General features: G+C 51.8%; 5 protein-coding genes across 5 annotated transcripts; all 5 read left to right on the top strand.

Annotated features, from left to right (window-relative positions):
* Nucleotides 1-1204: 1204 nt before the first annotated feature.
* Nucleotides 1205-10565, top strand: HO133_009433 (uncharacterized protein; the record flags this gene model as incomplete). Its single annotated transcript, XM_037300294.1, has 4 exons — nt 1205-1514; nt 1576-7403; nt 7455-9288; nt 9337-10565. 4 exons carry the CDS (start codon nt 1205-1207, stop codon nt 10563-10565), a joined length of 9201 nt encoding a protein of 3066 aa, XP_037155120.1.
* A 751-nt stretch (nt 10566-11316) lies between these two features.
* On the top strand, nt 11317-12324 carry HO133_009432 (uncharacterized protein; the record flags this gene model as incomplete). The annotated part of the gene is given in 2 exon segments (XM_037300293.1): nt 11317-11556; nt 11569-12324. The coding sequence occupies 2 exon segments, from the start codon at nt 11317-11319 to the stop codon at nt 12322-12324; spliced, it is 996 nt and encodes a 331-aa protein (XP_037155119.1).
* A 2497-nt stretch (nt 12325-14821) lies between these two features.
* Nucleotides 14822-15574, top strand: HO133_009431 (uncharacterized protein; the record flags this gene model as incomplete). The annotated part of the gene is made up of 3 exons (XM_037300292.1): nt 14822-15115; nt 15164-15342; nt 15397-15574. The coding sequence occupies 3 exons, from the start codon at nt 14822-14824 to the stop codon at nt 15572-15574; spliced, it is 651 nt and encodes a 216-aa protein (XP_037155118.1).
* A 1501-nt stretch (nt 15575-17075) lies between these two features.
* On the top strand, nt 17076-18560 carry HO133_009430 (uncharacterized protein; the record flags this gene model as incomplete). The annotated part of the gene is made up of 1 exon (XM_037300291.1): nt 17076-18560. The coding sequence occupies one exon, from the start codon at nt 17076-17078 to the stop codon at nt 18558-18560; it is 1485 nt and encodes a 494-aa protein (XP_037155117.1).
* Nucleotides 18561-19076: 516 nt separating this feature from the next.
* Nucleotides 19077-24270, top strand: HO133_009429 (uncharacterized protein; the record flags this gene model as incomplete). The annotated part of the gene is made up of 5 exons (XM_037300290.1): nt 19077-19147; nt 19189-21017; nt 21638-21805; nt 21856-23811; nt 23870-24270. The coding sequence occupies 5 exons, from the start codon at nt 19077-19079 to the stop codon at nt 24268-24270; spliced, it is 4425 nt and encodes a 1474-aa protein (XP_037155116.1).
* Between the last annotated feature and the right edge of the window lie 270 nt (nt 24271-24540).

Genomic DNA, 24540 nt, shown 5'->3' with positions numbered 1-24540 from the left:
GCTTTCTCCAGACAGCCACAACGATCAGTTGCTCTCCATCAGACACTCCATATGCCTCCGCTCCTCCAATGGCGTCTGATGTGAAGCAGACTGAGCGTATATGGGATATAGAAATGGTTATATGTACTGCCTAGAGATAATGCTTGAAGGCTGTGGGTTTGGGGCAGGGATGGGGTGGCGGAGGAAGATGCATCGGATAAGAGGTGGAGTATAAGCCGTGGGCAAGGCTTTGGAAAAGCGTCGGCACGGCGGTATGGTCGTTTGGAACAAGGATAGAGCAGGAGAGTGACAGAGACCATGTGTGCTGGTGATTCAGGAGGGATACGGTTGTGTGGACGGCTCTGGGTGCGTTAGATGGGGTCGGCTTCTGACAATGAGGATGGGGATACCTGCGTCGGGCTCCTGGTTAGGATACCAGAGCTCTTCTAGCCGAGAAACGGGCAACTTTTCCGTGTCAGAGTGTGGCATGGACATGCAGTCTCGATGCGGTGTAGGTTTGCTTGGCTGCGTTTGGGAAGTACGTATCTGCTGTTGCCCGCGGCCCCGCACAAGGCTTCTCTTTCCTCCCTGCTTGAAGGCTCCCACCCAGCAACAGAACTGCCCTACACAGCCATGTCTGTACATGAGGCCCTGGAACGGGCCCCTGGAACGGACAAGGATTCCACCATCTAATGCTTGATCAAGAACAGGGAAACGCGTTTGCTCATGAGACACAGGCCCAAGCGGCCGGGTTGCGACAATACTTACAAAGAGCTCTTGGGAATGCTTTATTTGTACAGTGGTCGAGAACAGTTTTGACCAGAGAGCATCAATCCGCGCATTGTCAGTTGTGGTGTGAAGGAGAGCCAAGTTTTTATGTTGGACTCTAGGCCTTGCCTGACCACTTCATTACTTCTACACACATTGGATTGCCTCCTTATCACATTACAGTTGCATCACACACAGTCTCATTTTCATGGCGATCCGGCATCAGCTACAACTGCTGCTCACTCGCATTACAATTTGACGGACCTCATCGGGCCAGTGCCTCACCTCGGTCCGCAGTCGCTCAAAAAGCGGTCACCGTCTTCTCGCCAAAGAAGTCTGTCTCTGATACGACCTGGCATAGCTTACACTTTCTGCTTTTCTCACTTTCCACTTTACAAAATTCATTGAGCCACCAGTAGATCTTTGGCCGGCGGTTGTGTTGGCACAGCTCACGGCCATGGCTCTCTATTCTGCAGAATCCTTAGAATTTATCATCAACCATGTCATCTTACCACCTAAACTGCCCCAGGAAGCGGACAATTCGAAGACCTCTCGTGCCGCTGAACAACAATTACTCGGGCTCCTCTCATCGAAATTGGATGCCTATTGGCGTCAATACCGGCGAGACAATCATGGCCCCATGTCTGCATTCAACAAGGCCGGGGATGTCATCAAGACCATGCTCTTGCGTTGTGCTACCATGGTCTCCACAGAAACTCTGTCTGCGGATGTTCTCACGCGTCTGTTTGTGGAGCTGAGAGTAAAAGGTGTGTTTGTGTCTAGCTGCCACAAACTTTGCTGCCTCTCTCGCTAATCTCATCTTCGCAGATGTTCTCATCGTACCGATCAAAGCTCAGAATGCAATGCTCATCTTGCGAAGGACCAAGGAAACGGTTATATTTGAATGCTTCGAGGCTTCTCCCTCTGCTGGTGCCGTCATGGGATGCAAAGGAAGTCTACTTTGCACATTTCCCGCCCATGCCCGTGCTGTCCATGTCTCGACCTTCCGTGACCCTCGATTTCACAACGAATTGGCTGCTGCATTAAGCAAGCTAGACATGGAGGTTGTCGACGAAATGATGCCTCAATCTCGAAAGGCGGGTTCTAAGATGGCGGAGATTCGAGACACTGCTCATCCAGGACTTGTAAGCGACATGCTCATGGCCATCCTAGCTTCCGTGGGAGAGTCAGTCCAAGCACAGCGAATCACTAAACGAACAAGAGACGACGTTTTGTGGAGCAACGCTCTCCTGCCTTGGCGACGATCGCCCCTTTGGCTTGCTATACGGGTCACCATACAGACTACATTGTGCCGAGAATTACTGACAGAAGAGGGGAACATCCAGTATAAAAATTTCATGATATATCTGATGTCAGAGATTGCGTCCATGGCAGTGCGTATGGATGAGCCAGTGGATACGTGTCATGCCGTTCTGGCCAAGATCGCTCGTCGTGTGCATAAGCTAGGTCCACATACCTTTGGCTTCGTTCAGGAGGAGGCTTTGGATACCTGCCGGCGTGTTAGGGCCCAACAGAGCGTGCAGTGGGCCGAGGTGCGGAGATTGGACGCCGACCGCCCAACGACAGTCCAGAAATCATCTTTTGCCCGCGATACAGCACTCTCTTTGAGTGTGAGTAGACTATACTTGGACGCGACATTGGCGTATGGCCAAAACAAAGCTGCCTCCGCAAAATCCTTTGCTCCAGATTGTCAACCTTGGCTGGGATGGTCTCGAGGACTTCCAAGTCTTGATACGAGCAGTGCTGCGGGGGAAGAGCTTGTCTTCGTGCTGGCCGAGTTTGAAAGCTGGGTTACGATTTCTCTTCCTCCCTGGGTTGCAAAGTTCGACTCGTGCCCCCCAGCTCCTGAGGACTGCATGGCACTTGCCACTCTAGGAGAAAGCTACTGGCGCAAATCGGAAACAGCTTACGTCGACGCACCAGAGCAGCTTTCGATAATGTTACTCATTATTGCGGAGCTCTGGCATGCGGTCGACCGCTTGGCAATCAATCTCTTCCCCTTACTCAAGCAGTATTCTCCGGTGGTCTCTAACGACCTGTTCTACCCGCTGCTATTACCCCAACGGGGCCATATGCAGCGTCTGCACAAAGTGGAGCAGTACATCACATTCCGCCATGCCCACGCGAGGCAAGAGAATCCCTCCATCTTCTCCGATCCCGGAAGCAGATCCTTTGCGGTGGCGTACTATGCTATTTCCGCCCCACACCAGGCTTTGAGGGCGCGGATTGAAGCAGAAGCCTCAAAAATGAGGGCGGCCAAGAAGTCGGAATGGGTGGAAGCTTCGGATAGGTATCGCCGGCTCATTTCCGAGGTGGAGGCACTTGAGTGCCAATACATCATGAAAATCAGCGGTCGGATTGTGCACAGTGTGCCTTGCAAGAAATGCGATCTCAAAAGCCAAGCAAAAAATACTAGAATTTCCAAATACGAGTGGCCGCTGCCTACAGACCAGTATTCCTGCATGTCCGCTGTGTTCGAGCTTGACTGTCCGGCAGGTTTCGTCGCTTGGCGTAATCTTACATGGATGCTGACGCATGACATTGGGAGGCCCCAGTGGAATCGTGGTGAAAACCACGCCGATACCTTGCATTCTTACTCTGGGCTTCGGAGCTACAGCCAAGAGAAGTCGTCACGTATGGTACTAGCATCGAGGGTGAAGTCCTTCGAGAAGACACACTACACTCTCGGGTTCCCCGTTCGCTATGATGAGATCTACAGTAACAATGCGTTACAGTACGAAATGCTAGACAAAACACAGTTGAGTTGGGTGAAAGAGCAGTCCAACAAGCCAAGCCTCGAGCATAAGTGTATCCAGCCGCTTCCCGATGGTCCCTACTCAAACTTGCAATTTGCTGTCGATTCAACAGATCATGCACAGAACCATGTTCTGGCAAAGCAGGACATTTGCTCCCCTGCGTTGAGTCTCCATGAGTTTATTAGCTTTGGGTCCTTGCGCGCAGACGGTGAACAAACCCAATGGGTCAATATTCAACGCGAGCTGAGCGCCCCCAATTTAAGCTTTAATACCGAAGCTGTATCGACATTGTTTTTGCACGCTGCTTATCAAGCAGGGTCCAGTGGGGACAATGTGCACAGAATCTCGCACCGCATTCTTGACAACCAGCCATTCTGCGAAGAGCTCTTGGCTAAGATCCGGGTAAGTTTGGACACTGTGGAGGCAAACTGGAAAAGTGACTATTTCATGATGCTTCTGGTCAATGTTACACTTCGGACGCTTTCTCTTACCCCAGACAATAGCGTCGTCTCACTGGCTCTGGAAACGTTGAGACGTATCCGCGGAATTACTCAACGGTGGATGGGAGCATTGCGGAGTCTTCTGCACGAAGCTACCAAAGACGCTCAGATTCAGAACCTCCAGCACCGCCTGCTGAAGGCTGCCATGCTTTGCAAATTGACCTACGACGTTGACAGTCATTACATCCCACAAGTGTTGGACAGCGACAGCGATCTGAGTACGTGGGTCATCAGCTGCGTGCTGGTTCGAGAAAATGTCCTGGGCGACGCCACATCTTTATCGCCGTACACACGTCGCATGTACTTACACGACCTAAAGCTGACGCATGCCCTTCACAGCATTGCTCTTGGCCTTGTCATGACAGACACCAATCAAGGCCTCGACCAAGGAATATCGAAGGTCTGGCCTAGCTTTCAATCTGCGTCGAACAGCTGGAACGCTCTGTCTGGTCCAAACGAGCGATGGGTAACAACACGAACAAAAGCATCCTCCGGTTGCGCCTCGCAAACGGTGCATTACAATGTTCTAGACGGAGAGTTGTTGGTGGATGGAAGACCACTGGGTCGACTTCCACGGGAATACCTTAGCAGCGGAACATATCGAAGAGTCTTTGGACCTCAGCTTCTGAACGTCTTCGCCGCGGACATGCGCGGAATGCTGTACATGACAGCCCAGGAGATTCATGGCTATCTGGCCTACTTTACCGTACGTGAAGGGAAAATCGTGGTCAAGCTCCGTCAAGGTTCGCAAATCTTGGAATATGTGCCCCATGATGTCTTCGTGGGTGACATGCCTTCTAAATTCATCAATGATTACGTTCACTGGCTCGATCTGTCATCCCACGAAATCGAATTCAGACCGCTAGAACAGCGTTGGACTAGCGTAAAGAAGAACTGGCGCCTGGGATACCAACCGAATAATGTTTCACATCTTTCCCAAGGCGACATTTCGCTGGTTGATGTACGAAGTGCTACCTTCAGGAGAACAATGGACGTATTCGAAGCATTGGAAACCTGGGAAAATACCCATGTTTTTCTCTCTTCTGACGGGCGGCTTGATGTCTACTTTCCCAGATTTGATCTTCAATTTTTCTTGAACACAGAGGGCCACTTCCAGTGTCATGAGCTTTGTCGTATCGTGGATCCTGACCAGTCTCTCGAGACTATGATTGGGCTTAAGAGCCGGCTGGTCCTTTGCGAGATCGGTCGGCTGGCTAGGAAACATGACCGTCTCCTGGTAATTCCTCAAGGGGAGGTGTCCATCTCAAAAAACAGCTCCCACGTCAGTGTAACAGTGGACACTAGCGGCAGAAAAATCCGGCTGTTCCGGTATCAGATCGATGGGGTCTTGCGGCGTCTCCAAGGATCCGGAGACATTACGAGCACTTTGTACAAAGCGTACCTTCATGCTGTCACATCATACGTGCTTCCTGATCCGTTTACTGGCAACACTGGAACAGAAGAGGCTTTGGCTTGTCTCCGACAACAGTCCATAAGCTTGACGAAACCAGCGGACGAGGAAATACTTCGACTTTTGACATGGATCGCTGAGCTGACGCCTGACCGTAAATTTTACCCGAAGCATCTCAAAGTGATGCAGCAAGTCGAATGGAACCCTCGGCTATCTACGATGGCCCAGCACGATGATTTCGTAATGCTTGCCCAGCAGATTCTGGCTTCCGGAGATAGGTTTCTCGTTTTCTATCCAGACAGCAAAGGAGCTTCCAACCTGTATGCTGGTCGCGACAAGGACCTTTTGGATCGTGCAAAGGTCAGGAATTCTGGCTTTCTCGGCTCTAGAATTGGTGGCAATGTAGCCAAAAATCAAGGGGACGTCCCATACCAAGCTCGCGATCGCATTCCATTGGGGGAGCGAGCAGCTAGGACATATGGCATTGCATCACTCGTCAGAGAGTGGCCCCAGAAATGCAAGGTATCTAGGAGACTGATGCAAGACCTTCAAGCCCTGGGAACAGTATCTGGATTCGGGGCGCGCTTCGGGTCTTCAAAGCCGTTGTCTGAATTGCTGGATGTCTCTTGGGCTTCTTCGTGGGCAAGCCTTCTGGAACTTTGCCGATCCAGCTCGCAACGACAAGACACCTATCGATTGCTCTTTCTCTTTTCCACGATAGCATATGGCCGCGACACTACAGATCTTGCTCGGTTGGCCACCTTGTTGGCATTCGCTTTCTCGCGGGAGCTGCGCGCAATTGGCAGCCCTCCTTCCCATCCGTCGTTTACATTGACTCACGGCATCACTTTCCTCTCTTCAGAAGTGCGCCCCATTATCCAGCGACAAATGAAAGAATTCTCGCCTTCATCCAGTCACATGAGTGCATCTGACCGACGAGCGGAAGAGCAAACCTACGACGACGAAAAACAGGTCCAGACCGATAGTGTTTTAGAACACTACAGTGACCAATGGCCTCGCAGTGTACCCCAGCCTCCTAGGGCAGCAAGTGCAAGTCTGCTGGATATACATGCTGCAAGTCTGGAGGTTGAGCTTCTCTTCGCTCATTGGACCAGGAATGGAGAGCTCCAGAATTATATAAGCCGTGCTCAATCAATACTGGATCGGATATACGAAGACCGACCTACTCAACAGTACAGAGCTGACGTTTGGCAAACGTGGCAGGCCCATCTGAGACTGGATGCTGCCCCTTTGCTACCAACGTTGCCTATGCTCATGTCGGCTGCGCCGCCCCCACTGTCCCAAAAGCGTGAGGTCAAAACCATTGAAAGCATATCACAAGTTTCAACCTCCAATCCAAAGCTCCAAAGCTTGGTCAAAGCATTGGGCGCAGAACGAAAAAAATCATCCATGCGCAAGCGGTACGGCGATGAGCTTCTAGCCAGCCTCGATGCATTTGGTAACCACAAAGAGCGCCTCGTTCCCGGCACGTTACCCTGCTCGCTTAGAGACCTTCTGCTAGACCGTCAAGGTTGTGAGGAGTATTTGTCCGATATGTTCGAGCGCATACGCGATAGCCTTGGCCCTAAGGACCGAGTTTCACGGATCTTGGAGGCCGGGGGACTTCGGCCGCGACCCACAATTCGTTCCATCGTTGCAATCTTAGCCAATTTCGCGGTGTTGAAAGTACCTTTGCGCTGGAAGTCCCGCTTACTTGCGCTAGGGGAGGCAATTACAATCCTCCAGCGTGCCCGGCGACTTGTACTTGCTGGCGAACGGAACGATGTACCGACTCTGTCTGCTGAGCTGGAAAACGTCGGGCGTGTCGGATGGGAAGCCTCTCGTTGGCCTGAGTGGCTTTTGATTGAAATAGAGAACGACCTTCTCATCCGACCAAATCAGGCACAAGTGGCACTCGAGATGCTGAGCCCGTCATCGTCTATGAGCTCTCTCACACAGCTAAACATGGTCTAGTTCCCTATGTTTCTTGCGTGTAACAAACTGCTGACGTCATTACAGGGAGAGGGAAAGTCTTCTGTGATCGTCCCTCTTGTTGCTGTCGCAATCGCAAATGGCAGTAGACTGTCAAGGGTCATCGTCCTCAAGTCGTTGGCTCAACAAATGAGCGATACCCTCACCGTGCGTTTGGGGGGCTTACTGGATCGTGCCATCTATTATATGCCATTCAGCAGGAAGATTGACATCACCACGGCGGTGGTTAGACAAATCCAGGTATTGCAGGAGACTTGTAAATCTTCCAAAGGCATTCTACTTGCCCAGCCCGAACACATACTCTCATTCAAGCTAATAGGGATCGAGCGACTAACGGCGGGAGAATTTGAGATTGCTGGCCCGCTCCTCCAATCACAGAGCTGGTTGGAGGCGAACTCTCGAGATCTTTTAGATGAGAGCGATGAAATCCTCGATGTCAAGTTCCAGCTCATCTACACTCTGGGCTCTCAGAGACTAATGGATGGTCAGCCTGACCGCTGGCTCTTAATACAATCAATGTTCGACCTTATTGAGAAGCACACTATCATTCTTCAAAAGACAAACCATAGGCACATAGAGATAAACCATCGGACGCGTTCAAGCTTCCCCACCATAAGAATACTTTCGGAATCCATCGGCCACAAACTCATGAGTAAGGTGGCTGATGACGTGCTGGAAAGCCACCTCCCTACCTTGAGCTTCGAGCAATGTCCGACACGGGTGAAGGAGGCTGTGCTACACTTCATCCAAAACGTACGCGTCTCGAAAGAGGACTCCGATGTGATCAAAGGCTTCTATGGTGGCGGAGCGTCATTCCTACAAAACCTCCTCTTGACTCGAGGTCTGATCGCTTACAGGATCCTGCTGTTCGTGCTGCGGGAAAAGAGATGGTCTGTTAACTACGGCTTGCACCCCACACGTTGTTTATCGGCTGTTCCTTATCGCGCTAAAGATGTTCCTGCTCCGAGCGCTGAGTTTGGGCACCCCGATGTTGCGATAGCCCTGACTTGCCTGTCATACTATTATACTGGTCTGTCCGAGCCACAGATCAGGCAGTGCTTTGAGCTGCTTTCGAAGGCCGACGATCCGTCGTTGGAGTACGGAGCGTGGATCAACCGCTGCACCAATCTGCCAAGCCATCTAAAAGACTGGAGCTCTGTGAACCTCGAGGACGACCATCAATGCAGCAACGAACTGTTTCCGGCTTTGAGGCACTGTAAGAAGATTACTGACTACTTCTTGGCCAACGTCGTCTTCCCTAAAGAGGGCAAAGAGTTTGACGAGAAATTGTCAACATCTGGCTGGGATGTGCCAGCTAAAGTTGGAGGACCGCATCTGACCACAGGTTTCAGCGGGACCAACGACAATCGTTTCCTACTTCCACTTTCAATCACACAGCAAGATCTGCCGAATCTCCAGCATACCAGTGGAAAGGTGCTGGACTGTGTCGTACGAGAAGAGAATTTGCGCTACTTCTGTGCGAGAGACTCGAAAGGTCGGCAGGTGTCAACCAAAGCACTGCTCCAGGATATCACCAACGCCGACCCCCATGTGCGGGTATTGATTGACGTTGGGGCGCAAGTGCTGGACGTGTCCAACATAGAGCTGGTCAGGACTTGGATGACCATGATCCCCAATGCTGACGCGGGCATCTTCTTCGACAAAAACGACAATGTCATGGTACTGAACCGAGATAACAACCTCGAAACACTCACAGCCTCCTCGTTTCAAGCCCGTATGGATCGATGCCTTGTTTATCTCGATGAAGTACATACCAGAGGGACCGATCTAAAGCTGCCGACGAATACTCGTGCGGCCGTGACTCTAGGCCCAAGACTGGCGAAAGACAAGCTCGTCCAAGGCAAGTTTTCAACCATGAGTGTTTCGATTTAGCCTAACAGTTTCATAGCGTGTATGCGGCTTCGCAAGCTTGGTCAAGGCCAGTCGTTGATGTTTGTGGCGCCGCCCGAAGTCCACCAGAGCATCATAGGTGCTACTGGCAAGGACGGTAACGATATTAATGGCTACGATGTTGTCGCCTGGAGTCTTGAGCAGAGCTGCTTAAACATTGAGCGCTCCCAGCCGCTGCGCGTGCTGCAAGGCTTGAGTCATCATCAACGGCAAAAAACGATGGCTCACTTCAGTAAAAGATATGATGATCTTGAAGACGTAGCCGACGAGACAGATGCCACGAAGGGCTTCATATCGGCATTCAGAGAGAAAGAAGAGCAGCGCCTCACGGATCTTTACGCTCCTGCGTCCCTCAAGACCAGCGGCGTTCTATCTATCATAGATTCTAGCCAAAAGGATCTTGATCCCACTGTACGAAAGCTGCTCGCGATGTGGCGAAGTGTGGATCTCTCCATTTCAGCAGGCGCGTCGATGCACGAGGAGCATGAGCGAGAAGTGGCCCATGAAGTTGAACAAGAGACACAGATACAGCGCCCTCCCCGCGTGAAGGCCGTCAGACGTGTGGTGGACATTTCGCTTCGACAATTCGTACGCACTGGTAGCGATCTCAGTTTCCAACAGTTTACTCAAGCACGTGACGTTGTCGGTCACACATCAGCAAAAGATTCAACCGCAGCCGAGCTGTTTGGTCATCTAAGAGTGACCACGGATTTCGCCCGGACGGTGGACCGCCCGCAGTCTGGCTACTACGATAGCTATCTTCGTCCTGTGAACTGGGTTCTCACGAGCAAGCAGTATGCCCAGCCTGCCAACTTGCTTCTAGTCTCACAGTACGAAGTCAACGAGCTCTTCGATGAAATTCACGCGAATTCTGCAAAAGTCAAGCTGCATATCTACGAGCCCCGCGTCACGAAATCCCTGCGTGCTGTGGATCTCGCACCGCCTGGCCGAACATGTCCTTCTGTGGTCGGCTGGCAGAGCCTGACGCATAGACTTCGGCGCGAGCTGCATCTGTTTGCCGGGCAGCTATACTTCAACACATTTGAAGAATACCTTGAGCTTCTCACAGACGTGATTACTGCAAAGTCCACAGTCCAAGCCGAACAAGCTCTCAGATTCATCAAGGCTTGGGTTGCTATCCGTCGCAAAGGGCAGGATTTCTGGCCGACCCATGTTGGACAGATGGTCAACAATCGCACGATCAAAGAAGGGGAGGCTTTTGACTGAGGTGCGAGAAGTGGAGAACGAGGCGAGCTTTGGTGGAGGAAGAATTTGAATCGTACCTGTTGCATGGATGAATGAATGGCACGAAAAGGATGTAAGATGCCAGGCTTGGTCTCTGCATCTGGAAATGTCCTCGTGAGATACATAGAGGCCCAACTCCTGCAGCTTGGATAGACGGAAGGAAACAGATTGGACAAGTGGCACCTTTAGATTAGAGACAAAGGGCGACAATGATTTTCCCATCCCGGCCTTCAATGACCGGCCCTTACAGTACATTTTCCCTATTAAAGCTTTGGTGTTATTCACGGTAGATTAGATCGAGGCAACTTCAAACGAGGCGGGAATGAGTGAAGCTCTGGTAACCCACCCTCTGAGGTGCAAATCTGTTCCATTTATAAGTGTGGCCATCAATTGCTCCTCCTTCGCCTTGCTTACTTGCCTGCCTGCCTGCCTGCCTGCCTGCCTGCCTGCCTGCCTAATTTATCATCTTCAATAGCGAGCAGTCTTTAACACTTATTGTATGTCTTCCGACACGTCTCCTTTTAGGAATTGCCACTTCTCCGACCAATCGGCTCCCATCAGCCACTAACCCTCATCCGCCACGCTTACTATTGTAACCTTGGGTAAAGCTGGTGCTACCGTCCTTCAACCGTTTGAACTCTCATCACACCACAGTCAACACGCCCAGAAAGTATCATCCGTCAAGATTCATACCATCTCCAAGGCCAAAAAAACCGGCTTTCTCCCATCGATCATGGAACCAGGCTTGAAGTCCTTTCTGATGGGAGTACCGCTCGAGGTCCGCATCAAGATCCTAGAGCACCTCCTGCCCAATCTTTCCGAAATCAAAGTCTTCGACGGCTACTACGACAGCTTCAACCCTGTCAATGGTTATGATATTTGGATGGGGGCGGACAAAGTCATTACCAACCGCATTGCATCCGTAGTACAATATCGGGACGATGGTGAAAAGTGCCACACTGCTATCCTCCGAGTCAGTCACCAGCTGTATATTGAGGGTACTGCGGTCATGTACAACCGCGCCTTCCGTGCAGTGATAACCGCTAGAGGACTTACCTTTCTAAAGTGTCTACTCAGCTCTTCAGAATGGTGCTACAAGTGGGGGAACATCCCGGTGCCCAGCGAGTTGCGCCATTTTCCGTTCCACATGGCAAAGCAAGTCCAGATTGAATTCTGGGCAACACGGTTCAAGAAAGAGGAACCAATCCTCTACGATACGCTGCTCGGCTTCTGTTTGGTTCTATGCAACAAGCCCAGTCTTAGGAACGTTCGTGTGGATTTGTATGATCGAGAGTATCGACCCAAACCTGTACTCAGGAACGGAGATCGCATGGCAGACGGCAGCAGGCCGAACCCACCTCAACACGTATACGGAGGGGAAGTGCTCGATGGACCATTCCAGCGTACGGAAGAAGAGATAGAATTTTGGAGTGACGTCCAGAGAAGGGATTTCTACGACCTAGATGCTGAGCCTTGGGAGCGAGCGGCCGGTCGCGATTTCAGATCCTGGCAAGCACGAGGACGCGAACTCAGAGGTCTGCCGCGCATCAGCGGGCTTGAAGAAGCATTGGAGCCATTGAAATTGCTCGCACATGTTGGCAGGGCCAAGATCAACTTGACCCCAGGAGCAGGAAATGATCCGGAAATGGTGGCAGTTGCGGAAAAGCTTCAGGATTCGATGATGCATCAGGGGCTCCGACATGAGATGGACCTGACTGACCTACGACTCACTTTCCTTTGAGGGTGATGGCATTCCACCCGGATAAGGCTACGAAGACATCTCATCGATGCAGCGAGAAAGTGTTAGATGGAGCTGGAGAAGAGAGGTTCTGCACGAGCTGTTATCATTGCACGATATCCACAAGCAATCTCGTGGTCGATGGTGCTGGCGGTGGGGTGATATCTTTTCGGTGGTGTAGTATAGGTCTGATGGCAAAGTTAGTTTACTGTATAAGAATGGAACATATCTGGCTGTTAAGGGAGGAGGCTTCTGGTGCCTACCCAAAAAAGAAGTCCCCAGGTCGGCGACTTCTTCTTTGGCGAACCCTGAAAGTTTGACATACCAGATCATAGACCTCTGTCATCCATATGCTTGTCTTTCGACGTTCACCTCACCGAGGTACTTAAGGGCGATTCACTCATCCCACCGTTCACAGGCCTCGAGTTGATCCTTCAACAAACTACTCCGCAATTTTGGCAAGGCTCGGATCAACCTCACCGTGGGGCCGGAGAAGGATGAGGACATGAGGAGGATCGCCCGAGACTGTCGAGATGCGTTGATGCGCAGCGGCCCGCAGGATGAGTTGGAATTGAAGTTCATTGACTGGTGCACCGATGCTTGTATCGAGAGTGGAGTTGAGACTTCGTACTTGGATGAGTACCCATGCTTATAGCTCAAGACATCCGAGAGGCAAGTTGTCCGGGATTGTTTCCGCATATTCCCGTGATGAGGAGTCGGCACTGGGAGCCTTACAATTGAGGCAATGGTAGTGGTAGCTTAGAAAGCAATAATGGAAAGACTCTCAAAGTCACATATAGACCTTTCAGCTTCAACCTCTAATGCAACCATGCCTCTCGATTATGTGTCTGATGAATAGCCGTGTCGATAGAGAAGCTGAAGGTGAAAAGAGAGAATATTCCTTCGTCTCTAGCGGTAGCGCCGGAGTACGGCAGAACTATACGAGTATTCCGTGGCTTCTCTGCTGCCTTTTCCGATTTGCTTCCTTCGTTTTACCTTCCGTCAATACCCAGCTTGTGCCAGAAATGTATGGTTGACGAGGCCAGTGTTGTTGAGAAAATGAACACCGTTAAGAGAGCATCGCCTACCGTCCCAGCCTTGGTAGAGCCGGCATCGGAGAAGACCCAAAATCTTCACGACGCCGACCGCAGACGGACCACGTTCGCCCTATCTCCGGCGGGAGAAGCGCAGACGATGATGATATGTGACCCTTCCGAGAAGCCCAGCTACGGATGAAGAAGAGGGGCGGCTCCACGAATAGGAGGGAAGCAAATGAGGGTCTTGTTGGTGTTGAAACAAGTGCAAGATCCTGAGATCTCTTTATCAATCTCGCTTGCGATATCTGCCAAGAGATATCTTCACTACCTCCACCCTTGTTCTCTTTGCCCTATGGAGATGATCCTATCATGATGCTGGATCGAAAGATGGTTCGAAGGGTGGCGCCCGCCTTCATGCATGTCCTCGAACCCTTTTCATTCCCTGTGGACTTCCCGTGTTTCCCTCACAGGTAAGTCTAGGCTCTACCAGGGGTCACGTCTCTGACTTCTAGTCGTGCCGATGACCTTGACCCTTCAAGCTTCCCGTCTTCTCAACCCCTCAGCGGACTACCTACGGCCTGATTTTCCTGACCAATCGGAACCTGGGCGAGGAGAGGCGCGTCGTCCGTCGAACATCAAGTACGGCATCAGGAACGAAGACTGATGACATCTTTGGTTGCCAGCCTTACCTCCAGAAAAAGCAACGCTTTCTTGGTTCTCTTTAGCACGGAGAGCGTGAGACCGCAAAGTCCTTTAGGCATTCAACTTCGGCTTCTTCCCAGCCCTTGCCGGCCAGATTGTTCCCCAGGTGTGGATATTAGGGGCGGTAAACATTTCCCTAGCGTCGCCATACATGGATTTTGAAATCTGAGGCCGGCACGGCGAGCATGGCTCCAGCGTTAAATGGGCCTCGACCACGTCTTTCCCCTCCCTCTTGCTCTAACAAGATCATGCTATAACCGAGATTGAGATAGATGGCCCTGGCCTCCAGTTATTGGGGAGAGAAGATAAGTACCATTATCTCCTTCGCTTTGTTCCCTTCACCAAGGCACACTCTGCGAGTTGCTTCAGTCACTATTTTCATAAGTCGATTCCTAGTTGAGTCCCACAATCGTTACTCTGCTTCTCGGTACATATATTGTCCACTTGAGCTTTAACATTCGATCTATACATTCTCTGTACATCTTACTACAAATTTTCACAATGACTTCTTACCTAACGGTGGTTGGGAGTATTTAATTCGTATTAGGTTCGATTCCTAATGGCGCTGGTACAATGGTGTTGCGGTGCTTTTTATTTTCCCTAACGACTCTCGCTATTCTGGTACTCTTTGCCAACCCAGCTGTAACCCAATCCGGCTCCGGCACCACAACGCGCTACTGGTAAGCCACCCCTACCCTTCACCCATCTTTCCTAATTCTTCATTTTCCAGGGACTGTTGCAAACCCTCCTGCGCCTGGTCCATGTCAGGGATCACCTCCGCGGTCAACACCTGCGATATCTCCGACAGCCCCTTGGCAGATGCCAGCGCCCAATCAGGATGCACAGGAGGAACTGCTTACATGTGCAGCGATCAGTCACCCTGGTCCATCAACGACGACCTAGCCTACGGCTTCGCAGCCGTGAGCGCCAGCAACCCGAACTGTAGCTCTTGCTACCAGCTTACGTTCACGAGCACCGTCCTCAGCGGAAAGAAGATGATAGTACAGGCGACTAACACTGGGGATGATGTCAGCAGTACGCAATTTGATCTTGCTGTGTGTCCATCCCCTCTTCAATCTCTCAGATAGTGGCTGATAGGACAGATCCCTGGAGGAGGCTTTGGACAATACGATGGCTGCTCGACGGAATGGGAAACCACTTCCGCTGTCTGGGGAGCACGATACGGCGGACCATCATCCAATACCTGCTCTTCACTCCCAAGTGCGCTACAGCCCGGCTGCGGTTTCCGCTGGGATTGGATGCAAGGTGCTGACAATCCGACGTACATCAACCACTCCCTGGCCTATGAACGAACTCACTTACCGACAACCATCAGCGTCGATTGGGAAGTTGTCACCTGCCCTGCCGAGCTCGTCGGAAGATCCGGCTGCTCCGGCCTCCTCTCCAGCCGCACCCGTACCTTCACCCAAAGCCCCCACCTCTTCCCCACCTGCCCCAGTCGCCAGCAAGCCGCCCGTGGAATCCCCAATCGAGAAGCCGACCACCAGCCCTAAAGCAGCCGCTCCCGCCACGACAATCTCCCCGGTCGTGGTTCACAGCCCACCGCCCGCGGTCGCATCGAAAGCCTCTCTGCCGCCCAAGCCGCCCAAGCCGGCTCCGGCTCATCCTCACTGGATCCCCACGAGCATCAGAAGTCGGCCGAGGAAGAGAAGGAACATGCCGAGTGGACGCCTCCCGAGCGTCAGGAGTGGGCCGAAGAAGAGGGGAACGGAGACGACTGCGACGCCTAGGCTAGGTCATCTGGGCAAAGAAGGCCAAACGCCGTTGGCAATCTTCCACGTTCGTGGTCAAGGATCGTTGATATTTTTGGGGGTTGAGTCCAAACATTGTTACTTCCTTGTACGTAATTTACCGTTGGGACCTTGGTGACCTTTACCTGGAGGCTTGTGGCCAGATGTCGTTCTCTTCTTGTACATACTTTACCAGTAAATGTTTGGAGGCTCTTTGCTTTAGCGCCGGGGCTGTTGGCCACTCCATCTTGTACAAACTTTACATTGGAGTCAGCGGAGACTTTTTTGCGAGCTGTCAGAACTTTGAATCGTACAGACTTTGAGCCTGAATAAATGTAGGCCTCTCGCATTGCGTTCTAATCTACCCCGAGAAGACAAAGCATGTGAGATCCAATCGCGCTGCACGTCGTTCTAGTCTAACGCCAATTATTCGAATCTACCATGCCTTTGCGGTGAAGAAATCCGCGGAGCGCCCGTCGAAAAGGTTTGAGGGTGGAAAAAAGAATCAGCCTCAAACACAGGTTTTACTTTTCACCCAATTAATTGCACTGCACGGATGAAGAAAGGCTTTCAGCAATGATGCCTAAGCCCCACACGTTTCGTAGACAACTCAGCTGCGCTCGCACAGCACGGGGAAGGCGGAGAGAGTACGGTGTAGATAGTTTAATGCAGATGTGGTTGGAGATCTCTCTCTCTCTCTTTCTCTCTCTCTCTCGCATGTACCCACCTTTTTTCGGTCTGGCCCGGGGCGGGAGGCTGAGGCGGTGTGGCGTAGTCAGCTTTCATGAGATCCCTGACACCCTGACAACAGAAAGCGGAGTCACCTTCAGCCGAGTATGAGTAGAGTACGGTATATCATTTGTATACATTACATTATTCTTATTATTCCCAGCACCTTATAGATATATCTATCCCCGGGCCTTTATAGATCAACCTTCTTACTTTACTTTATATCGTGACATAATAATAACAACAACAATTACCCCTCCCTTAGTTGACCCAACTCTTAAAACTCTCCGGCTCCCCCTATCCGCCTTCAGGTGTTTCACGCCTGAGGGAGACCAACTCACAAGTGAACAACCGAACATCTACGAATAGTGACACCTTATTACAACTTGTGGAAGAGGCTGAGAGCCTTCTCTCTTGTTGTATCCCTCCAATAGCCTCTCATACAAGATGCGACGATAGCATTGACTCGAGGGCCATTCCAACGCGCACGCGCACCTTCCTAACATCACGGGCCAAAGAATCCCTCGAAGCCACCATGGCAAGGCCGTTTGACGAGTCGCTGCCATACCAGCACATTGGGAGCAGCATGTCCTCTCAAACATCTCTGGCTGGCGACCGGGCATGGAAGACGTCCGCAGATGGCTCCTACCCATCATCATTAGCATACGATGTGGGGCAGTCCATGAATCCACCTCGTTTGATGAAGAATCCTTCAAAGCGGAGCCAGAAGCCGAAGCTGCCAAAGATAAAATCTTCACCCAGTCACGGCGCCTTAGCTGCCGCGAGGGCAAATCATGCCAAGCTTCACCGACAAGGAAATTCGGCTTCCACACAAAGTCCTACTTCTCCAACCTTTCTCCCGGACTACCTAATGCAAACCGCGAGCCCGGTCGTTCCTGCCAGTGCGCACGCAAACCTATACTCCACGCCCGAGACGAAAGAGCGCAAGAGCAGCAAAGTGAAGACAAAACCCCTTTTGCGGAAATTTACTTCGCGAGAGCAGGTGTCAATTGATTTGTCTCGGTCAGCAGCAGAAAACGAGGGACTAGGGATATACACATCATCAGAGATCAGTGGAGCCCCAGATTCAGGGTCCGGTCGAAGAGGAGGATACCATAACCGCACGACAAGCGCGACCTCACAACTCTCATCCACAACAACATCAAGCAACCCTCGCTACGGCGCACAATATGTGCACCCCATGCGACAGACTCCTCGATCCTACACACCACCCATAGCAAGCTCATACAAAACATCACTGGAGAGCGACGCGCCAACTGCCAACACTTCGATCAACACTTCTGTCGAAGCACCTTACTTCGAATCAAACTCACGTTCAGCATCACATACCGCCGGGGCACCATATGCCCCGCTACCTTCATCACGACGACCCACACCTCTTCACATCCGCACTGGCTCAGCCGCACGCCTAACAAGCTCTTCACAAACCAACCTACCAGGCACGCCATCCTCACTTCGGTTTAACACCGACTCCATCACGCCATCAGACATGGTGGGTCCAGCTGGGAGATCATCCCTCGAAAGCGCCTTCCGCATGCGCAGTCGCTCGAACCCTGCAGATGTTGACCCAGCGGCTCAGAAGGCAATAGTGGACATTAAGCGTCAGGAGTTCAACGAGAGAGAAGCTGCAAAGGACCTGAAGTACCAGCAAGCGGAAGCGCGGGCGCAGGAGAAGGAAGCAAGACGACAAGAGAGGAAGGAGGAAGAAGAGCGAAGGACATCAGAAAAGAGAGAAAGGAAGCGAGCGCGGAGCAATGCTGCGAGTGAGAAGTCAAGTTTTTTGATTTCAGGGGAGCCGCATGAAAGCTTTCCTTCGGTGCAAACACTGCCGCAGGAGTTTCCTGTGGCAGCTCAGCCGATGGGAAGGAAGAGAGGGGATACGGCCGAGTCGGCAGGGAAGGCGGGCAAAGCGGTGCATAGTCAGTGGACACTGTTTTGGTTCAGGTTCAAGACTGTGTGGTTGAGGTTGAAGAGGAAAATGTCGAAGTCGTCCAATTAATAGGTCTCTTCGCTCAGGGGGTAACTGTGATGAGCATGGAATGCGTTTGGTGCAAGGGGCTTTCTACTCCGGTGTCTTCTATTCTAGCGGCGGCGTTGGATCAAGGCACAGCGGTCACCGCATATGATACCAGGTTCGTCATGATTCATGTTTTATAGAGGTTCAAGCAGTTGAGATCTTGAAATCAGTGCAGGTCATTGCTAGATTACCGATATCTCAGGTTCATGCATGAACCACCGTTCTACATATTGAGTTTCACAAACATAGAGTAGTCTCCAGGCATTTTGGCTACAATGAATCGTAGACTGCTCCAGGTAAAATAAAGTACTCACCTGGCTTCCTCAACACTTGTTGCCAACTGCCAAGACCTATATCTTGCCAAGGCTTGGCGCTATCCCGAGTACGTTCGCCGTATCCACACTCCATACAATTATCGTAACACCACCACATTCGGGAGATACGGCAGTTGGCAAGATGGTGTACGACTGGGAGGGAAAGAGAGATACCTGCTTCAACATGTATATTTCTGAGAACAAAGCGTTGGAAGAGATACAAGCGTTCTACCGCGAGCAGGGTTTCAATCCCAGGTGAGTGCTGTACAGTCGACCATATCGACCATCGATTCAAGATCGTCCGGCAACCTCTCGCTACTCCCTTCATTGAATCCTCGAGCCGTACTGCGTGCTTTGCGGGGCTCAGAAGAGCGATGTTTATCCGAGCTCGAGGCTGATGCTGATCGCTGCCACAGCAAACGAGCCTTTCAATGCCGCTTCAAAGAATGGGGCTTTCCGGCCAAACACCACCCTGCCCATCGAGGGGAGGATCTGGCTGCCAGGATCCGCGAGCTATGGGAGGCCAACACGTCGAACAAGCAGATGCTGGCAATCCTACGGGGTGAGGGATGGGATGTCAAAGAGCGCGAGCTCACCAAGCTACGAAAGGACCACAATCTACTGCTACGAGAACCCAACCGGAACGGGAACGGAAGTGAAAGGAGGCAGAAGCGCAAGAGAGATGCGTTGGGGGAGTTGGCTGATCGGAATGGGCAAGACGAGCCTGCTGCGTCTCCGGGAGAGCCGCCTCGAACGCCGTCTCCAGGACCAATTCTGCCACCAGAAGTCATTGCGAAACGCGTAGCACGGCAAGCCAGACTACTAGCAGAAAGCCAGGAGCGTCTCAAAGCCGGGACTCGACGTCGACGTACGAAGGTATGGTCTGGTCTACCGCCAGACCCTGTACAACCTCCTCGATATCCGTCAGAGTTGACTATGGAGGAGAGCAAGATTGAATTGGGACTCGACAGGAATCTGTATCATGAAATGCGGAATATCTTTGAGGATATCTGCCGAAGCAACAATGTTATCAAGAAGACTCTCTGTGGCACGGAGACGTGGAAGACTGTCAAGGAGCAGCTCATCAGCCAGTTCGAACACTTGCAGCCTATTTTTTGGGGAACGGATGCCGCGGATCTAAACCTGACACAAAAACCCATGGCGTTAGATCTGATATGCATGGATGTGACGAAGAAAATCCGTACAGTCGGCACCCGAATCACCATCACTGATGCAAAGAACATACTAGGCGTTACGCCGCAAGAAGGAAGGGATATTCGATCTGCATTTGACGCCATCCTCAAGGGCGATCACTTTGTCAGCAAGCTTGAAGTGCCCAAGGAGCACTGGGATGCGCTCAAAGACAAGTGGATAGCCGAATCGCCCAGGCTCCAGCAGATCATTGCGGGTGGAGATGCAGACCCGGATCTGCCGGCAAAGCTGAGGTCTCTCGAGTCTATTGCCAGTGATGTGCAGAAGCGTCATCGTGATTTTCAGACAAAGAAAGATCCGACGCGATTGGCCAAAACTTCAGCAACGTCGTTTCCAGGAAGGGGACCACCTCCACCTTCCACTTCCACCACTCCTACGAAGAAGAACAATCCACCACCCGCTATCAATCCAGCCGACCAAGCAGCAGATTCTCCCGTGCAAGCATTCCTCTCCGGTGCTTTATCCAATCATCCTGTAAACGGCATCAACCCGGCCTCAACGTCCGCAAATGACATGACAACCTTCGCATCCCAAGCTCTCGCCCACGCTCCATATAACGACTTCACTGACTTTACCGGCATGCAAATTGACCCTACTCTCCTCGAAGCCGCCGGCTCCATCCCTCAAAATCTCAACAACAATCATGCTCAACTTGAGAACGACCCTCCAGTCCGAGTCTTTTTCCGTCCCTCCTCCACCTCGCAGCTCAAATACCTCAACTCGGCCCCCAAAGTCTGGCTGGGTGTGCTGCAAGCACCTTATACAGTGAACGGTCTTCGCGCATTGGCTCTCAATGGGTCCGGGTTACAGGGGAAGGCAAGAGTGGGGAAGATTGAGGGCGTGGCAGAGGGAGACAGTGGGTGGGGGATTGATGAGGACGATGAGTTGGAAGCTTATTTGGGGTTTGTGAAGGGTGGGGGCAAGGTTACTTTTGTAGTTGAGTTTCTGTAAAGGGCTGGAAGCTGGAATGAATTGAGCGGTTGAAGGGGTCGATCTGTGACAGCTTGCTCGATGCAGCAGGTAGATACCCAAGCTTTCATTCTACAGTAAGGTATCTAACCCTTCAGACGGCGCCACTGATGGTAATATTATCTCCTGGTGCTTCTACTACTTCAGCAGACAAGCCAGTTTTACAGGTTTCATAGGCGAGGAGGTGGCTTTGAAGCTTCAGAGGCAGGAAGATGGCTGTATTTCATTAGGCTGACATTAGCATCCCATTGGCGGTTGCGGCGGGTCAGTTGCAGGTAAGCGCGCGGGTGGCGCTACCGCCGAAAAGTGTTGGCATACCGAGCCGGCGAAGCAAAATAGGATAGCTGGCATCATTGTGGTTGCCGTCTAGCATGATCTGGCGGTAGCATCCACCGCAATACGAGTGCGTCGATGAGCTCTGTCTGTGTCATTAATTAAGCCTCGGTGCTCCCTCTGGAAGTAAGGAGCCATGCATAATCGTTGGCTGCGCTTCATATGCTGTACGTCCTCTCAATCCACAGCTCTTGTCCCATACTGACTTTAATGTGCTCACTGCAGTATCAGTATGGGTCTTCTTCATTACGACACATGCCGAGGTCCTCAGCGACCCAGACAGCAACCTCGTCAAAGAGCAAACAGCGGGAGGGAAGTCTGCCCTCAAGGCACACGACAGCCCCGAAGCTGTATCCCGATGGCAGCAGGCGAGCGCCGATGATGGTAGACAAAGTCGGGGTACGGAGAGCGCTCATACTTGTCTCGATGGAAGCTGATTCCTTGTGTAGCAACGTCTGCCGTTCAAGAAGCCCTCCGAATACTCCAGCCCCTTCAACCATCTCGAACTCGGTTCACGAGCTTTGATAAGACATCCGGCCTGGTCGGAACAACTTTGTACTACGCAAAGGAGGCATTTGTACTGCTTTTCATGAATGGACCACCAGAAGAAGACTACCTCAGCCCACAGCCCGAAAATTCGGCTCTCAGCAAACCCCTGGCGCAAGCGGTGAGGCTTTTGGAGAGCGCTGCGGTGGAGAAAGAGCCGGATGCAATCTTCTTATTGGCCGAGATGAGCTTCTTCGGGAATTACACGCACCCTCGAAATCACAAGGAAGCCTTCCGGAGATACCATGAGCTGGCGTCGCTGAATGGTAATAATTCAGCACAGCATATGGTCGGGCTCATGTATGCCACTGGAATCGGAGAGGCTGTCGAACGGGATCAGGCGAGAGCTTTGACGTACCATACATTTGCCGCGATGGGCGACAGCACCAGGGCGCAGATGACGACGGCTTATCGGCACCATACAGGGGTTGGGGCTCCGAGGAATTGCAACGAAGCAGCGTATTGGTACAAGAAAGTGGCAGACAAGGCCATTGCGTACTCGAGGTCCGGTCCTCCCGGCGGAATGTTACTGCAAAAAGACTCCTACAAGATTGCAGATGAAAATGGAGGCGTGTATGGAGAAGGCGCCAGTGTGGTCAGCTCCGGAGTGTACGCCAACAAAGCTGGGCCAAATTCAGATGCACATGCGGACTTTGATGATGTTCTGGAGTACTTGGACCTGATGTCAAGAAAAGGTGACTTGAAAGCCACCTTCAGTCTGGGCCGATTGCACTACGAAGGATCTCGAACAATGAAGAGGAATCTCAAGACTGCAAAGGCGTACTTTATGATTGTGGCACGCAAGTACTGGCAAAAAGATGGCTCAATTCGTGATGAAGATCAAAGCGTCGCTAAGATTGCTTCAAAAGCAGCAGGCTACATTGGGCGCATGTTCTTGCGTGGGGAAGGCATGGAACAGAGCTACGAGAAAGCCTTGACTTGGTTCAGACGCGGGGTTGCCCATGGTGATGCATTGTGTCAATACGAGATGGGTCTCATGCATCTCCACGGTCTGGGAGTAAAGAAGGACCCTGTGCTCGCCTCGGACTATTTCAAAGAGGCTGCCAACCAAGACTTTGCGTCTGCCCAAGTCAACATGGGGCAATTGTTCCTCGATCAGGGCGACATCAATACTGCCTCACGCTTCTTCGATCTGGCGGCTCGACATGGGCACATAGAGGCCTTTTACCATCTAGCTGAAATCAATAACAACGGAATTGGCCGAGAAAGATCATGCGGTATGGCAACAGCGTACTATAAAATGGTCGCAGAGAAAGTTGAAAGCATCCACTCTTCTTTCGATGAAGCTAACCGAGCCTACGATGAGGGCGATACCGAGTCAGCTTTGATCATGTACATGATGGCCGCCGAACAAGGCTACGAGTCTGCACAAGCCAACGTCGCTTATCTTTTGGATGAATACAAGTCAATCCTATCCTTAGACTCGCTGATCCCGTGGAAAAGACGAAGGTCGTCTTTGCTTCGAAATGCGGCCTTGGCTCTGATTTACTGGACTCGTTCAGCAAAGCAGTCAAATATTGATTCAATGGTCAAGATGGGCGACTATTATCTGGACGGGTATGGCATCGAAGCAGATATGGAAAAAGCGGCCACTTGTTATCAGACAGCTGCCGAGACCCACCAGAGCGCCCAGGCTCTTTGGAACCTTGGCTGGATTCACGAAAATGGCCTGGGCGTGGAGCAGGACTTCCACCTAGCGAAGAGATTCTATGATCAGGCTCTGGAAACGAACCAGGAGTCATATCTACCCGTCAAGCTAAGCCTGACGAAGCTACGGATGCGGAGCTTCTGGAACACCATCACGAATGGCAAGGTCAAGTCGATCCAGTCTGAGCCAGGTAAGCCAAATCCAAGAAGCTATTCATCATGTGGACCTTTGACCCTGACGCGACGCAGAACCTAAGAAGGAATGGTCCCTCAGCGAATGGATCTCCAACTTCCTCGAAGAACCCCATCCCTACTACCACGGCGCGGACGACGACTACGACGAACCCCTTCCCGAAGGCATGCCCGGCGGGGACGACGACTACTACACCGAGATCGACGACAGCATCCTCGAGAGTCTGATCATCGTCGGCTTGGCCGCCGCACTGGCCTTTCTTGTATATTACCGACAGCAAAGGCAGACGAACCACAGGCGAGAAATGGAGACGCAACGGGGCAACGACCCGGTGCAGCCCGAGAATGGCATTCCGCCCGAAGAGCGATTACCCGGCCAGCAGGCGGACGGGGGGTTCTTTCCCCCGCCTGACGATCCGAACTTTGGACGGTGGGTTGCCGGTGGTGTTGGGCATTAGCCTCAGCACAGCATAGCATAACATAGCGTCGGCGTTGTCTACCCTCTTGGACGTGTAAATCACCGAAAAGGCGTCAAGCATTTGTACCATATCATTTTCGAGTCTCTCAGAGTAGTAACATAGCAGCGTCTCGTTCTTCTATGATCCTTCTTCTTCTCTCCGTGATTCCATACAAAGCATCGCAAAATGGGGTATCTCTGCTCTGCTCTGCTCTGCTCCGCTCAAAGCCAACTTCGCCATCGCCGACGCGATCCCAAAACCCGCACGTAG

Source organism: Letharia lupina (genome assembly GCF_014066315.1).
Source record: "Letharia lupina isolate WasteWater1 chromosome Unknown contig_6, whole genome shotgun sequence".
Lineage (NCBI taxonomy): Eukaryota > Fungi > Ascomycota > Lecanoromycetes > Lecanorales > Parmeliaceae > Letharia > Letharia lupina.
Note: the sequence above shows the minus strand (reverse complement) of the source record. Positions and strands in the feature narration are given on the sequence as shown.